Source organism: Zonotrichia albicollis, chromosome Z (genome assembly GCF_047830755.1).
Source record: "Zonotrichia albicollis isolate bZonAlb1 chromosome Z, bZonAlb1.hap1, whole genome shotgun sequence".
NCBI classification, from domain to species: Eukaryota; Metazoa; Chordata; class Aves; order Passeriformes; family Passerellidae; genus Zonotrichia; species Zonotrichia albicollis.
The window spans coordinates 57,445,537-57,463,489 of NC_133860.1; the positions used below are offsets into that span (position 1 = coordinate 57,445,537).

The 17,953-nt window shown below is 38.7% G+C and overlaps 1 protein-coding gene across 2 annotated transcripts in view; it reads left to right on the top strand.

Moving 5' to 3' along the window:
* The window catches only part of LRRC2 (leucine rich repeat containing 2), a 76,729-nt gene that overhangs the window by 16,206 nt on the left and 42,570 nt on the right, over positions 1 to 17,953 (top strand). Inside the window, exons 2-3 of one of the 2 annotated variants that reach the window (XM_074532644.1) lie at positions 3,833 to 3,948; positions 8,123 to 8,333. In XM_074532644.1, coding sequence (XP_074388745.1) covers positions 3,923 to 3,948; positions 8,123 to 8,333 — 237 coding nt within the window. In that variant the 5' untranslated portion in view covers positions 3,833 to 3,922. The remainder of the gene's footprint in view (positions 1 to 3,832; positions 3,949 to 8,122; positions 8,334 to 17,953) is intronic. The other variant, XM_005489821.4, reaches the window with a different exon arrangement.

The window sequence follows — 17,953 nt, forward strand, 5'->3', positions numbered from 1 at the left end:
GCAACTGGCCAGTGAAAGCTAATTCTGGACAACCAACTTCTGAGAATACTGGCCTTCTGAGGTACTGGGGTCAGGTAAATTTTCTTTATGGACTTAATTAGGTCCTCTGTTTCCTCTTTGGTTTTGTGGGACTGTGAAAGTGTGGCAGTTTAAAGAACACATGTAAACCAACAACTGAATATAAAACAAGAAGAAATGGAACCGTTTTGGGTAGGCTTATTTTCATTTTGTCTTCTTGGTCCTGTCAGACAAGTCCATTTGAAATCTCTCATAGGATATGAACCACAAACTGATTAAAAAAGTGTGCACTGTCCTGAGATTTCCTATATGTTTATGAAAGTGCATATTATGGAAAGAAGCATGTATTTATAGCACTATTTTATATTTAATCTTCTAGATTTTTGTAGTGGTGATCTTTTGTTAAAGCCATCTTTTATTGTTCCCCAAAATCCTGAATGCTTGATGACCTTGATGTGGTATGATGATTTTCTTCACTGAGATTTCTTTTTTACTTGTTTTCTTTTATCTTTTTTTCTCCTTTTTTTTTAGGGAAAAAGAATGAATGTTTATAGTTAGGGTTTTTTCTTTTTTGAGGGATGGCAACATGTTTGTTGTTTGTGTGAGAAGTAGTTAAGCTAAATCTGAAGGCTAACAAATTAAACATCTCATTGAGGAAATGCCAGAGCTGTTTGCCCAGATTAGCTATCTAAATCTTTGCTGTGAAATGGCAGTCTTTTCTGTCCACCAACAAACATGCAGCAAAAATAAAAGTTTGTTCAGCTACTTCTTCCCCTGTCTCTTCTTCAAAAATTTCTTCTCTAAGTCTGGCTATGTGCATGTAAGTCAATGTGCATGCATAATTTTTTGAGCTATGTATCTCTTGAATATTAAAAATAAAAAGCAACAAGAAAACTACCCTTTGCTGGCAGACTGACTTTTTTCCCCCCCGAGAGTTTACAAGCTTAATTAAAAATATTTGTCTCTATCACTCTGCCAAACTTCAGTGTCATAACTCTATTTGTACCTTAACTAAGATTTCATTTGTTATGTTTATCTTTATTCTCCTACTCAATACCCAATGCAGAACTTTTTCCAAGCTAGTCTAAAACTGGAGCTGGCAGTCTCTTGGCCGCAAGCACAAATTGCAGTTAACAGTTTTGGTTTGGATTTTCAGCACTAATCAAAATTCTCTGTTATTTGCCTTTGTTTGTAGGCACTTGTGCATACAGACCATGTGTCTAAAGTAATGCACAGCAGTGCATTGTAAGACAAAAGCTGATGTTCAGCCACAATCCTTTAAATTGCATGGAAGAGCCTGGCAGTGATGCTGAAATTGAATCAATCCAATTGAATTTGAAGCAAATGTTACTCATCCATCAGGAATATTATTCTGGGCTGAGCTCCAGTTCTACTTTGATGGTCTTCTAAAAATTCCATAGGATTATTTAATGATCCTGTGCAGCTAGTGACTCTGATTTAAACATTGCTCAGGAGTTCTAAACTGGTGTCACCATGTAGCGTCCCAGTCAATTCTTGTGCCCTGGCTTAGAGGAAAGAGTGCCATCTAACGAAACTTCCTTTCCCTACCTAGGAATCACAGCTTTCCTCCTAGGGCGCCTAGTCAGACACTGAGCAGAGTATACCTGCTGAAGGAAGAGCAATTGAAAGAAACTCAGTTACTCCTCGTTTGCTTTGATGGCTCTGAAATCCCTACCCATGCACACTTCTTTTCCAAATTGGTTGCTCCTTTGAAGGGTCCAATCACTGGGATTATTGTAGAGTAATTCTTTGCATCAGGTTGATTAGATTCATTATTTTACTGGAGAAAATAAAATTTCAAGAAGGGAACTACCATGTCCTTGAAAAGAAATATGTACAATAATAATGAAAAATATATGCCATGAATCTTTCTTCTGAAGGTACACTCCAATAGTGAAGTAGCATTTGGGAAATGATTACCTGAAGAGGAACACAGCACTAACCAAAATGAAAATACTTGAATCTTCTATTTCCCTGCTGATCTTGTTTCATAACTGCAATGTACTGTCCTGAAAGCTTACTGTAAAAAGGCAATATATTGGAAAATAACTTGCCAGAGTAAAATTCCTCTATACCACATACATCTGTGTTAGTGACAGGTGTGCTTTTGTGTTACAGATATATAGGTACGAAACTTAATATTCCTTTTTTTTTGACAAACATAAGCAACATGCAACCAGCCTTTTTTAAAATTAGGGGAACTATTTGTGTGATTGAAGAGGAAATACTATAATAGTTAGCTGAGTTGGAACCTTACATTTCATCTTGGCCCTTTGTCCAAGAAAAATATTTCTCGTATTCATAATCCCACCTAAATTAGGCTTGACTTTAGAGCCTTCATTTTTCTTACTATTGAAAATAATTGTGGTTTTTTTTTTAATCTGACTTTAACTGCTTGATTGAGGCCTAGAGGAAGACGAAAATATTTTATTGTTAAATAGTATTAAAAGGATATAAACTTCAGGAGAGCTGAGGTTTTTTAACTTATTTGTCATATGTGGAAATGTCTTTCTGGAATATTAGGAGTTTTTAAAGTGCCAAGACCAAAAATTACTTCTTAAATGTATATTAGTAATTAAAAGATTATTTTATTTGTGTGAATATCTCTTTTCTTTTTGCCTCAATGGTTTAGATGCCTTTTCTTTTAGATATCTTTCCTAAAGATTCATGTAATAGCCTCCTGATATGACAAAAATGGTGAAAATTCTGTATAATTTGAGGATTGTCACTAAATGAAGATTTTAAAAGGTATTTATTTTCATAATGATCCTTTAAAAAGTAACATCATCTCAATTTTTAGACCATGACAGAGCAGAATGACAGCCATGTAACAAAATAGATCCCTTTGGTTTGGTCTCAACAGAACCTGCAAATTCACAGCTTTGTCATCTTTTCTTCATGATACACACTGGCTTGATGTAATTTGCAACTCCAGGCCAGTAAGGCTCATAGTGATTAATTTGGGTGGTATGTAACTTGAGGGTAAAGCCAGGTGTTGTAAATTATTAGACTCTTTCCCCATGGGAAATATAATGTTTTCATTCTGAGATATACTGTACAAAATTATGCACTTTCGTTGCTCCATTATTAATTCACCTTCCATCTGTTCTAAATATGCTTGTATATGATACCTGCATTCTTTAAAAGCCTAACAGAGCGTGTTACCATAACTTAATGTACAAGTAAAGAGAAAATTTGACACAGGATTTCCATATCAGTGTGCAATATACATGCTGAGTTCCCTAGTAGATTTGATTTTTAACCCCTGTCTTTCTTCTGAGGTAAATCACTGGCTGATTTGCTTAACAACCATTTTTGCTGTATGTATTTTGGCTAGCAATGACCTCCTGAATTTTGTGTTTTATATATGTTATCAGCAGACTGTCAGAGGGCAGTTTGTTTTTTCTGCTTTAATATAACTCCCTTCTTAGCACTTTTAAATTCCTTATTTTGAGAGAGTAAAATTTTAGACCCTCTGAGCCCTCTACTCTAGTGTTCCTGGGTTCTACCTGACAGAGCCAGCACTTATGTGTAGTAATGCAGCTTACTTTTTACTTTATTAATGCAGCTTACTTTATTTTTTTATTTACTTACTTTTTTATTAAGACCTCTTATTTCTGTTGTTTAAGTTTCTAACATTCTTAGAATTTATACTGTCAGGAATGAGCCAGTCATTTTTTGGGCTTGAAAGAAGAGCAATGAACACAAAATTCCCCATTTTGTATTGCACTTTGTGCATTTTTTTTCAGTGCACGAAAGTATGCACTGAGTGAAATATTTATTGCTTTGATAGAAAATGAAGGAATTCCATGGAAATGAAAGGGTAGTAATGCAGAATTAAGCTTCAGAGAAGGACGGAAAACTCTATCTGGAGGACTGGAGAATGTCAGAAAGAGCAGAACAGCAGTGGTAAGTAAAATCTGGAATATTTTAGATAAAAGGAATTCTACTTGTTTGATCCTATGATCCTTATGGCTCCTGCCTCTTATTTGTTCAGATAATTTTTCTCTCTTCCTTGAAATTCAGTTAACACCTTCCCCATACCACTTCACCTCCTAGCCGTACAGAGCTTTTATATCTATATAGCTATATTCACTGGTACACAAGTTTTGGAAAAAAATATGAGTAGGTGTTTTGTGACTGTTTATTTTTCCGTATAGTATATGGAACTATTGTTTGGTAGCTTTTCCTAGCAACCTCTTGCTATTACAATATCCACACTCAGTCGTGTTGATATTTTCTGTAGTACAAATGACAGATTGTTGAAATCAACACTAAAAATTGAATTGCCTCGTGTGTCAAAGCATCTGAAAGGTTTTTGAACTATCATGTCTTCTGGTATGGAAAACTCTGTCATCTCAGCACTTCTAGACTACAGCTGGTGGGGATACCCTTAGCAGGGCTGCTTGGTGGTATCAGATATTTGGATATTTCTCCCTCAGAAAATTCAGAAATATTATCCACAACTTGGTTGCATATCACAGTGTGGGCTAAGGAGCTGTATCTGCGTTAACCTATTTTCTTGTTTTTGTTGTATTAAGTAAACTCAGACAATATTTGTCGAGATATTGTGAACAGTTGGTGAACTGTGCTAGCACCTTGACTGTGCTAGCATCTTGACTGTGCTAACACCTTTAGTTCACTCTAGGGACTCCCTGGGCTGAATGGTTTTCTGTCGGTCCAGTCTATTTTTTCCTAACTCACTTAGATATCACAGCTTGCTGTGGTATGAAACATTCCACAATGCAGTAGACACTGAGAGAAACTAGGAGATTTATTTCAAATATATTTTAGTATTCTCACACCTCCCCTACTGGTACTTTTTAACACCTGGAATTCTTCCAGATGTTGACTTGTGAAGTAGATCTTGATCTCTCTAATGAAAACCGAAGCCAAGAATGAATAACATTTCTGCAGCTATCAATAACTTCTATAACTATTCCTTTATTGCTCCTTTCGTATTTTGAGAAGTTATTCCCATCATGAAGCTTCCTTAATCTGATATGCTACAAATCCTTTTCCTACTCATTTTTATACCTGCAGTAACTTCATTTGCTTTTTTGATGTTTATCAGAGCTCATGTTTCTTTCTAATTTTTTTTTCATTTGAAAGTAAATACAATTTTATCTTTTAAAAAATATTTCTGTAATTTTTGAAATAAGGGACAAAGAGATCCTTACTGTCTTTTCATTAGAATGCGCTTAGTCTGAGTTTGTCCTGTCTTCCTATAGTCTGTCAACACTTTATCCAGTGAGCTACCTTTTAACCAACCTCACCATTAATTCACCTCCTGAAATATGTAGAAGGTGCCTTTCTGTACTTTCCTTTTATAAAGATGTCACTTACAGTGCGTTGCAGTCATTGTTACAGAAGGGGCTTTCTGCAGTTCTCTTATGTTCCATGTGTAGTGTGCTGCTCCTTGAAACTCTCCTCTGGTGGTCCCTCAGGCTTGCTTCTCTGATAAATGGTTATATGTATTTTCCAAAAGTGTAGAAAGTGCCTGCAGCGTGTTCCTGTGATCTGTGTCTTTGCCATTGCTGTGCTCTCTGCTTCCAAGTCTCTCCAAAATCCCCTGAGATTTCTGTAAGTGCCACAATGTGTACAACTGTCTCAATACCTTTCTATCTAGGCATGCAGTTTTGCTCTCTAAAGACTTTTTTTGAGAGCATTAAGTCATCTATGACTTTTAACCTGTGCTACTATATTTCCATAAGAGTGCTCTACACTGAGGCTTCATATCTTGTTATGGGTGTCCGAAAATAATTTATTTCAACAAGATTTTGAGACAAGCTTCTTTCACCAAAGTTTGCAATGGGTTTCTTGCATATGGCTTAAAACCAGACATTCTGGTTTTAATCCTGACAAATCTGGGAGTCTTTTATGATGGAACCATGACATTGGTGGATAGGGGCAAAGCAATTGACATCACCTACCTGGACTTATGCAAAATGTTCAGTGCTGTCTCGCGTGCCATGTTTGACTCTAAATAGGGGGTCATGGATCTGAGGGATGGATCCTCTGGTGGATAAAGTCCTGGCTGGGTGGCTGCATGCAAAGTGTTGTGGCCAGTGGACCAATGACCAAGTAATGAGTGGTGTCCCTCAGGAGTCAGTGCTGGGGCCAAGGCTGCTCAGTATCTCTGCTTTGGCAACATGGACAGCGGGATTGAGGGTACCCTTAGCAAATTCACTGACAACACCAAGCTGTGTGCTGCAGTCATGCTGGAGGGAAGGGATGCCACCCAGAGGGACCTTGACAGGCTTGAAAGGTGGATTTGTGCAAAACTCATGAAATTCAACCAAGTGAAATGCAAGGTGCTGCACCTGCGTTGAGGTGATCCCAGACATATTACAGGCTAAACATGGCATTGATTGAGAGCAGTCCTGAGAAGACTTGCAGGTGATATTTGAGAAAAAACTAAACATGAGCCAGCAATGCGTGTTTACAGTCCAGAAAGCAGCTGCCTCCTGAGCATCAAAAGCAGGTCAAGAGAGGTGATTCCATTCCTCTGCTCTGCTCTTGTTAGACTCCACATCCAGCTCTGGAGCCCCCAAAATAAAGACAATATGGACTTGTTTGAGAAAGTCCAGAGGAGGCCATGAAATTGATAAGAGGACTGGAGCACCTCCCTTGTGAAGACAGGCTGAGAAAGTTTGGGTGGTTCAGCCTGGAGAAGAGAAAGTTACTTGGAGATCTCATAGCAACCGTCTATTATCTGAAGAGGAGCTACAAGGAAGCCAGAGAGTCTCTCTGTCAGGGACTGTAGTGACAAGACAAGGGAGAATGCCTTCAAATTGAGAGTAAGTTTGGACTAGATATTAGGAAGAAATTCTTTACTGAGAGGGTGATGAGGCACTGAAATAAGTTGCTCAGAGAAGCTATGGATGCCCCATCCCTGGAAGTGTTCAAGGTTCATTTGTGGCTGAGGGGAGAACTTGAGCAGCCTGGTCTAGTGGAAGGTGTCCCTGCCCATGGCAGTGGGGTTGGAAATAGATGATCTTCAGCATCCCTTCCAGCCTAAATAATTCTATTATTTCATGATTCTGTTTCATGTGACTTTTTTTTTTTTTTTACATCCTAGCATTGTAGAGAAGAACCCCATGATTAAGTGGTAATAAGTGTAAAGATTTTGTTACTTCCTGTTTGAACTTAATAAATTTGCATGTTTTCCTGTTTCTGGGACATAACGCATTTACTTTCTCTAGGGCTACTTTATCCTGAACTTTGTGTCCTCCTTAAGTTCTCAGTTTTCTTCAATCCTTTAGATTAAAGGCAGAGATGGCATAAATGAGTCTTATGTACCACAGGATATAGAATTCAAAGTGTGAAGTCAGATTTATGATACAAAGGACCCTGCAGAGTCTTGTTTTGGTGTAAGAAAGGCTTGTTTCAATTAATCAACCAGTTCTTTAATTGACTAAACTGAAATAAATCTCTCCTAACTAAAAGCATGAACTCTTGACAATTCTTAATTATACCAAATTGAATTTGCACCTGAAGCTATGAGAAAAAGGTTGCTGTGGAGGTGATGTAGAAGCTACACTAAAACTGAATCTGAAATCAGTTGGCATGTGATAACTTTGAGCTTTACCTTCTAAGAAGATATTGGTGTAAACATTAAAATACATCATTATACTTGGTCCAGAAAGGGCAGGGGAAAAAGGCACTTCATATATTTTTTTCCCCAAAGAAAATGTTTTTCTATATCACCAGAAACTTGATTTTGTTTATGCATGTAATTTGTTCTGTGAGAATATATTTCCTATCCTATCAAAACAAAGGGTATAATTTTTGCTCTTTTCTGTAAGAGTTTGCTCAGTCTCCACTTTTCTGTTATTCTCTGGGTCTCACTGTTTTATAGTCAGTGAATGAAATCCTGATCACTTGAAATCTATACGTAAGTCTAGAAAATCTTAGCGTAACTCCAGGAAGTGCATATTTTCTTAGTATACATATATAAAAAATAGTCAATATCTTAGATGAGTAATTATATTTAATTAAGTACTTCTGCAAACACAGATTAAACTTTAGAATTTACCTGCCATATTTTTTTTTACATGAGCATTTTTTGGTACTATTTCAGGATAAAACAGGAATGGAATTTTATACTAGAGTGCCGTAAGAAAGGTATTCCTCAATCAAAATACCTTAAGAATGGCTTTGTGGACACCAGTGAGAAGAACCTGGACACCCATGGAAAGAATCCTCATCTCAAGAAGAGTCATGCGTTGTCAGATGGAGTAAAGAAAGAACAAAACAAGTTTATTTTTCAGCTTTCTGGAGAACAGTGGACGGTAAATCTAATGGAATACATGTTTCTGTTGCTGAAGAGTTTGGTTGCTGGATTTCTTAGACTGTATATTTTAATCTCACCCTTTTTATGGCAAATATAAAATTGATGCTTTTACTCAGTGTTAGAAGTGACCAAAAGTATTTTCTACCTCAGCCTGAACTAGTGGTTTTGTTTTCAGGTATGAGTATTTTAAATTCTCTGCTGATACATGTAATTCATCCCCCTCAAAAATTTTGGTATGGGCAATAATATTGCAAGGTCTCTTTCTCTAAAATTCCCCAGTGCACGAAGAGACATGAAAATAATATTTCTTGGCTTATTGCTGTCTTCTACTAATCAGAGATCTGTGTTATTTCTCTAATGGTGTGATAACACTTTCTCAAGCTCTGCTCAGTTTAAAACTAATATTAGCATTAATCCACAAGGGTCCTACTGAAAACATGCCACATTTGAATTGCAGATATGTTTGAAGTGAAATAACAGCTTGAAGGTAAGACATGAATTAGTGCTGGCTTGAAATTGAGCAAGTGATGGGTTACAGCTAGTCTGAAGATTTCTGGAATTTTAAAAGCTTTTTTGAACTCTATTTGTTATTAATGATAAAGTGAAATTAAAATTTTGAATTTTTCATGTGGTTTTGTCATTCCAAAAAATAGAAGTCAAAATGTTGATAAAGAAGCTAGAATTATTTTTTGATTGGCCTGAAGTGTAAGTTTATTCTAGATTTGATCTTGAATCTCATGGTGGTTTCTTTTTCAGTTTTCATTTTTCTTTCTTGCTTTAATTATCTTCTGAATAAACATACAATATTTGAAATTTCTGGGCTATAGAAAAACCTGATTCCAATTCAGTTCTTCTAAGGAGACTCTTTCTTCAAATTATACCAATCACTGACGTGCTAGGACTGGTTATTGGGGAGCTACCACATCTCTTCATTCAAGAACTTGGGATTTTGAAAATGATGTTTAAGATGTGTAGTTAAATACTGCCTTCTTTTGGGTATTGTAAACCTTAGTTAACAGATACTTTAGTTAGAGGTACTTTAAGAAAAAAAAAAAGAGAAAGGGATTATAGCTACTTAGATATTGATATAGTAGAACCTACAAATATCCTCAATGTATCAGGGTGTAGAGAGTTGCATAATTCTCTGTTGCTTATTCCCTTTTGTCAAATCATTAAAATTTTGCTTTGGCATCATAAACTAAGCTTTACATTAGGAGACAAAATCAAACACGCATGTGTTGTTATGTTTTCCAGAATATTTAATTTTAATTTGATATTCTGAAAAACTCCATTTAAGAGAAATTGATGTACTGTTATGTATATTACCCCACATTGAGCAGTACATTTCTAATCATGGTGGGTTTTGATATCTTCTTATCAGATGCTCAGTGTGTCCATATAAAACAGCCCTCAAGTCTCATTGTCCAGCTCTTGCCTAGCTAAAGTGGGTTTCCTGTTTCAACAACAAACTTACATAGCTCAGATGTCTGCAGACAAAAATACAATAACAGCTGATTTATTTAGATCAGTGCTCCTTTAAAATTGAAATGTCACTTTCTAACAGATGACAATTATTTTGAAGGTGTGAAAACTCACTTGACAAAGTTCTGAAAGAAGTGTATATCCACTTACTGCAGAAATTAATGTCTCTTATACAAATCACACCACTAATTTTGCTTTTTAAAATCTGAACTGTTGTTTCTGAACCAAAGACAGAATCAGATAATATCATCTTTTCTCCTATTACTTTCTCACAAAAAGAAAATATTCACATGTAAGCAAAATGAATTTTCAGACTATAAAACCAATGCTGCACAGTCTGGCAATCTGCACATGAATAAAATATGTGGACATATGACAGTTTTCTCAGAGAAGCCTGTATGTTATGTAGCTGGGAGCTGTGGTGTCAATTGTGGTTTAGGTTCTTTTTATGTGTTTTGCGCACAAATGCATCTATGACTTGAAAGTTTCGGTGATTAAGCACTCAGGGAATTGGAGAAGTCAGAGTTGGGATTACCTGTGCAGATTTATGGGCACATAACAAGCTGGATTTGCTGTTGACTGGCCACTTACCATTGGCAGCAGCAAACAGCACAGTCCTGTAAAGTATCCATTTGGGGACCAGCTGCTGAATCTTCTATCTTCCTTTTACCTGATAAGTATTTCTATTATGTTTCCCCTTTTCTCCCATCAATGAAGCAGTAATATATCCTCTAGACAGTTGATAGCTAAATCTGAGTAGGTTGTTGGTGTGACTTAGAGGTTTAATTTTGAGAACAAGGCTTGCTTCTGAGCTATACCATTTCTTTTTATGGATGCTGGGAAGCTAAGTCACACAGAGGAGTAATCCCCAGCATAGGGATGTGGCTTTAACGCATCCTTTTCATAGGTCAGAGTGCCCAGGCTGTCTAGATGGTAAAAATGTAGCCCGGTTGGAAAGAAGCTGCTGCTTTGTGCTCCATATTCATATAGCATCTGGCTTACTGATACTGCATTGTTGAGCAGGAGGTTAAAAAGGGAATTTTGTGATGGAATCATAAACTTGTTTTGGCTGGAGAAGACCCTTAAGTTAATTCAGAAAAACTAATTAGCCTAGCAGTTGAGAGATGTAGTCATTGGCTTTGGTTATGCTTCAGCAAAAGCCCCACGAAGCTATCTGGCACCTGGAGAACAGGGTCTCTCCTTATCTCTGAGGATACCCTGCACAGCAGAGTACTTGTGGATACATAACTGTATTCACCCAGTCACAAGGGTTTGGGATAGCTTGGGTAAATATTTTGAAAATAATCTAGGTCATGCCTTTTTGAAAATAATGTCAGACTCTCTTCTGAGAACCTTAGTAAAGGTGAAAATCAGAGCTGATCACATCTTTTGAATTCCCAATAGGAATTCCTTCCTTTGGAACTTTGTGCCACTTTTTTCCCCACTTTTCAAATATTATTTATATGATAATGTATTTTCATTAGGTGGAGATCCACTGTTCCTTGTAAAGTAATTATTTTAACACATCTGAGAAAAGATAAAGCTCTGTGACATCAACAAAATAGTAAGGGAAAAAAGGGTAATAATTTTGTAATAATTAGCCTTTAACGCTTTCTGGTATATTTCTACTTTTAGTATTCACAATTCCTTAAAGGCATGTATTTCTGTGAAGAAGATGAATAGAGTGAGTGATTTATGGATTTAAAGCCAAAGCATGGTTTTAAATTATGACGCAGTGTTAAAGTAGACAGGGGAGCATTGCAGTTTGTGCTTTTAACAAAGGTAGAGTGACAGTGAGATCAGTGAAAAGAGACCAGAAATAAGAAGAATCAAGTACAAATCAGGTTTTCTTAAAAGCAAGAATAACAGTCTTAAACATGATACAGCTAGCACTGGTCATGCCTTGAAAGGGATAACTATAGAAATGAAAGCAACCTTGATTCCAGGAAAACAAAAGGACAAAATGTTAGATTGCAAGAGCGAATGACACACTAGAGCATTCTGTGTAGCTCACATGAAAGTAAAAAGCTCACACTAAAAAATACTAGGTTAGACAAGTAGGCACAAAGTAGTAGCTAAAGAGCCTTGAACTTAATTTTACAGTATATGAATTCTGAAAAATATGTTTTCTCTTTATGCAGACCCTTATTCAAGTCCCTCTGAATCTGAAAGACATTTTGTAACTTGGGTTGTGGTTTCCATGCCTGTCCATGTAGTTAGCCAGTGGTTGATAACTACATTAATGACATAATCTTACTTGTCAAAGCTACATCTGGCTGGGGCTGTTTAACAACAACCTTAAGGTTCAGGGATCCTTGTCTCCCTTTTACATATTGGACAAATATTTTAGGCTGGACACTAGGGAAAAGTTCTTCACAGAAGGAATGATTGGGCATTGGAATGGGTTGCCCAGAGAGTTTGTGGAATCACGGTCCCTGAAGATGTTTAGGAAAAGTGTGGATGTGGCACTTGGTGCCACGGTTTGACAAGGTGGTGTTAGATCATAGGCTGGACTCAATGATCTCAAAGGCCAGTTGAGTTTCAGCTAGTTAATTCTGTGATTCTGTGGTTCTGTGACTCAAGTGTCCACCTCCCATGGGGGTGCATTTCTGCCAGCTGGGGACAGTAATGAATCAGTATTTGCAATTAGGTAAGAAAAAAGCATACCATAAAAAATTGTCTGGTCTCATAATCACAGAATCACAACCTGACATTGTGAATGAAATCGGACAGGTTTTCACTTCTTTTTCTCTTTTAATAAAAAAGGGGCAGAATCCGGTTGTATTGCCCCAGCAGTGAGTCTGCTAATTCTTCTTCTGTTTGCAAAACATTTGGGACTTTGAAAGCATGACAGTGATATGTTGTGCCACAAGTAATTTCATATTTCCAAGGTATGTTCCAGAAAAATAAAATTACTTATTTGAGAGTTTTACAGGCAAAACCACTGTGAAATATATATATATGTGTGTGTCTATGTTTAGATTATAAACCTTTGAATTTTGTGTTTGAATTGGATGCCTAGGAAAAAAAAGCACAATTGATGCAACACTTGAGAACCTCTGTACACATAAACATGTATCTACTCAACTAAATTAGTTCTTCAGAGAAACAGCACTATTAGAACTAGAAACTGAGGCAAAATAATGCCATGAATATTCATATGAATTTTTAAACTAAATCACTTTAACTCTGGTTTTCCCCTCTGAGTGTTTGCTTTCTGCTATTAATTAATGAATGTTTATTCTCTAACGAATCAGTGAATTTTAAATATTTTTCAGAAAACATTCAGGATAAACAAATTTTTAAATGCTGTGATATCAATATTGGCAGAGGAATGCTGATGATGCTCCTTAAATATAGAGTAGGACTGCTCTCGGCTATGCTACTTTTCCTAAGTAGAGGATTTGGATGCATACCTACTTTAAAAAACTTTAATGTCAGATGTGCAAGTAAGTGCGTGGTGGTAAAATTCTTTACTCATGAATCATGATTTTCTTGCATTTAATTTCCTCACAAAACAAGGCAGCAAAAAACTATATTTGTATTTATTCTCATAATTTTATTGTCTAACATGATATGTATTTTCACAGAGAACAGAAAATTTCCATTTGTTATTCCCAACTGTTTCTCACTCTGATGTATTTATTTCCTACAAAGGGTCAAAAAACATTGCTGCATTGAATGGACAGGGAAAATCTCTCTTTCACTTACGTAAATTCCAGAGGGGGAATTTCCCCTGTGGAAAAAAAACCCAAACCAAACCAAACCAAACCAAACCAAACCAAACCAAACCAAACCAAACCAAACCAAAAAAGACATTCCTAACTCAGTCATGACCACATTTATTATTAAAGGCGGTCTCATGACATACTATATTTCATAGAATCATAGAATCAGTAAGGATTGAAAAGACATTTAAGTTCATTGATTCCATCCATTAACTGCCAGGTCCACCAACTAACCAGTGACCCAAAATGCCTGAGGAATGTTTATCCCGGTGGCACTGTCGGGATGTAATCCCTCTTTCCCTCTGGGCTCCAGCTGGTCAGGAGCTGCAGTGCAAGAGGCATGGGAGAGGCTAAGGGCAGGCTCTCTGCTTGGCCCATAGAAGAGGAGCAGGGGGGTTCTCCTGCTCTGCCTGTCGGCATGGGCTTTGCCTGCTCTCCTCCTTCTCTCAAGAAGCAACGGGCACAAGTGAGGAGGGTTGGCAAATCATCCTGTTTGATTGAAATGGCCACAAAAAGCCCCCCACATTGCTCCCTTGGGACTGTGATGTCCCACCACAGACTTGTAAAAGCTCACGGTTGAAAGGGATGACAAAACCAGAGGGTCCAAAAAAGCTCACAGACTTTTATCAGTAAATTACTGTTAAAATTTGATATTAAATTGCTCTGCCCAAATAGAGGTGCAAATGAGACCAAGCATTTTAATGTGTGTACCAAGCTTATTAAGAGAATGGGGAAAAAAAGACAGAGGTGGGGAGGAGGCAGAGAGAGATAAAGTCATAGAGGAGATAGTACAAGCAGGAGATAGCTACCAGTAAGTGCTTCTTTAAAGAATACACTGCAAATGTTATTAAGCCATTCCTTACACCACCTTGCACTTAAATTTTGGTCGTGGTCATTGATCTTTGATCACATTCTTCACCCATGGTGGTAATGTGAAAATACCATACAGAGGGAGAAAATAAGGATGAAACAGAAGACACAACTCAATAAATCATGTATGAAACAATTACCATTCCAATAGTTTAGAAAATAAATCCAGTTAACGGCTTCATTCCAAATTGCAGTAACCATGAGCCCCACCCTAAGGAGTTCTAATGATCAGAATGTAGACATCAACCAGGATGTCTACACGGGGCTCCAGTCATTAAACCTGTCATTTGGCTTCATAGGTTGAAACAATTCTGCAATTTAGCCAGTTATCTCTTTCATCTTAGCTCACGCTTCCTTAAGTAGAAGCATAATGAATGGTTATATAGCATTCTGTGTTGGCTAAATTTAGAATTCCATATACATCTTGTTGTTTAAGAAATTGATCTTGTAAAGCCTTTTTTGATACTTGTTGGGCTTGCAATTTTAGTTCTCCAGAGGCATACTTTGTCCAGTTGCTTGATGTATGCACTCGCCATGTTATGCTTTCTATCGCCCTTTAATGTGGTCTGATAACTGTATAAGGTGTATTTTAAATCACAAAGCTAATCCAAATGGTACGAGACAGTTCCTCATCTTGCAAATCCAGGTGTCATTATAGTCCATAAATTATATTTAGGGGTACTCTGGGACCAAAATATTCTTTAACAGGCAGGGGGTATGAGGGATTGCACAAATACTGCCTGTTGGATATGGGTCCAGTGCATCTTGATTTCCAGGAACTGGGCCCAAAGTCAAGCCGCAGGGTGAAAAAATCCCAAATTAGGCCTGTGGGGTATGTGCTTGGGAGTGGTAACATCCCTCAGTGCTTTGTCAAGGGGTACCATATTGGCATAGAAGTGCAGAGACTATGGGCAGAGCTTCTTGGGTGACCTTCCTCCTTTTTTATTTGTGGCACAGTTACTTGCTACACTGAGTTAATGTCTCAGCAGGGACACAAACAGCACCACCCTTCCCAAGATTTTTTCTCTGAAACAGGGCACTGAATTTTATTATCTGAGATCTTTTAACCCTACATCTTCAAGGTGCTCAATAATATAGTTTTGGATATTTCCCACTTTATCTGTGTCTGGACCCTTAATCAATACTTCATCAATATATTATTATCCCCTCATCTGCTGGAATTGTAGATATTTTTTTGCGCTAGGGTAAAATGTGCTAGCATGGAGGAGTCCTAGTCTCCCTGTGGTATTTGTAAAAGTGTATTATGGCCTTTCTGTACTATGGCAATAACTCAGCAATGTTAGGCACTGCTGCTGTTAAAGGTGCAATATTAGCATTTAATTTTCCATAATTAATGGTCAATCCCTATTTTCTGTTTGGCTTTTTTACTGGCCAAACAGAATTGTTACAAGGAGAGTGAGTGGAAACAATTATCTCCTTTATCCCAAAGTCTAATATCACATGAGAAATTTCCCCTGGACTTGACTGCAGGTATTTTTTATAAAGAGGTTTTTCTGCCCTAAAGGCAGGTATGACACTTGCTGTGCAAATTTGTCATCATGAACAGTACATTCTTTCAAACGTTTCTGGAAATGGATTTCTTGGAAGCTTTTGTGGGTTTTGGGTGGCCTTAATATCTCCCTACAGTCAGATGCTGCATCTTGTTCACATGCTTAGGTACAACAAGCAGGTTTGTCCTGGGAAAGTGCTGCTCTGCCTGGGCCAGCACAGCCTACTGCGTGGCTGTCTTCTCAAGAAGAACATCCTGTTCTTTCCCATGACATGTTATTACCAAAAATCCTTGGTTATTGTCAACAATTCTTGTCTTTTATTACCAAAATACTTGGCTTGATCCACAGCTATCCATCGGTATATTGTTTGAGACATACACATTAACCTTTTATCATCTGGGATTTTACAGGGATTCTGCACAGGCTTAGGACCAGCTGCCATCTCCAGAGGTCCACCTGATGCTGGCAGGGGGATGCTATTACTCTGGCTGTCTCGTGATGCAAGGACACTGGAACAACTTGCACAGAGCACTGAGTGCCCTCCTGAAGAGGGAGGCCTGTTGCATGGGGACAGCTGTAGGTGCAGACGTGCGTGGGATATGCACAAATGACTTCCTATTGCATGCCAACAACTCCTCCTGCCAGAAAGTCTTTTCTCTGGAAGGGATTCTTTCTCTCATATCCCACATGTCATTGCCTTCAAAGTTGAAAAAACATTCTTCCTCCCAGTCCATGTCTTCGTCCAAGCCAAACAGAAGATGCAGGTCATAAGAAGGCCTGTTATGGACCCACCTTGGCACATCCAATTTGGTGTTTGTGGGTGTGTGTAGTTGACTGTCCCAGAGCTCTTCCTTTGCCTCATGTGGAAAGGGCATGGAAAAACTCTCTTCCTTAGTACTCCAATTTTTGCCTGTCCTGTCCTTTTCTTGGGACAGCTTATGGCCTCTGCTATTTTCCCAGTAATTCTCCCTCTTAGCCAAGGCCTTGGCTGCTGCTGCTGACAGGAATGGCCCTGTTGCCAGACTTCTTTTCTGCCTCCTGAGGACATGGGCTTCCATCTGGCTTGATGTGGAGGAGCTGGGGCGTGACCAGCCGGGCCTGTGAATTGCAGATTCCTGTCTCTCTCTGTCTGCTGCTCGGGATGGTGCTGTAATCCTCATACCCCTCATTTCAGCCTTCCAGGGGGGCTCATAAAACAGGGTCCAAATTGGGTCCATTTCTCTGTTTCTTAGAGATGGGCTGCTGAGGTGGGATGTTCTGTTGTTAAAACCCCAATACTCTGACCACGCCTGATGTGTGAGGGGCTGGGGAGGCTTCTCTTTTCTAGCTCTCCAACTTTGGTTTTCATTGTGTTCCACTCGAAACAGGTGTTGGAGGTTGTAGAGTTTCAAGCATTCTCTCTTCTCTACCAAGATCTTCTTGGTCTCTGGTACTTCCAGGACTGCCCCTGCTGCTGCCCCTGCCCATCGCCTGCTAGGGATGTGGGCTTCCAGAGGGCTTGGCGAGGAGCTGGGGTGTGGGCTGCAGGGGCTGTGCGCAGCAGCTCCCTGGCTCTCTGCCTCTGCTGCTGCCACCTGCTTGATGAAGTCAGAAGCTGCTGCCTTGGACATCTCTTGAGCTTCAGTGGTGAGAGGCACACAGTGGTTGTCTGCCTGCAGTGCTGCCTATGGCTGCATGGGGCCCACCTGTGGGCAGGAGGAGAAAGATGAAGAGGAGGAAGAGGAAGAAGAGGAGGAGGAGGAGGAGTAGGAAGAGGAGTTGGTGGTCCCATCCCCTGAGTCCTTCACCCTGTGCCTCTTTGGCAATCTCTGCCACTGAGGCATCCAGGGGAGGTGGTACCTTCTGAAGGAAGTGTTCTCCTGGGATTGGGCACTCCAGTCTTAGTGCTCTTTAGGTAACCTCAGGGTCAGGGCGTGGCCCTGTGTAACAGTGGTCTCTAGGCACCATGAGACCCCTGCATCACAAAGGGCCCTGGAATGTGCTGCTGTGGCAATGGACCACACACCCCAGCACCCTTATAACAGCTC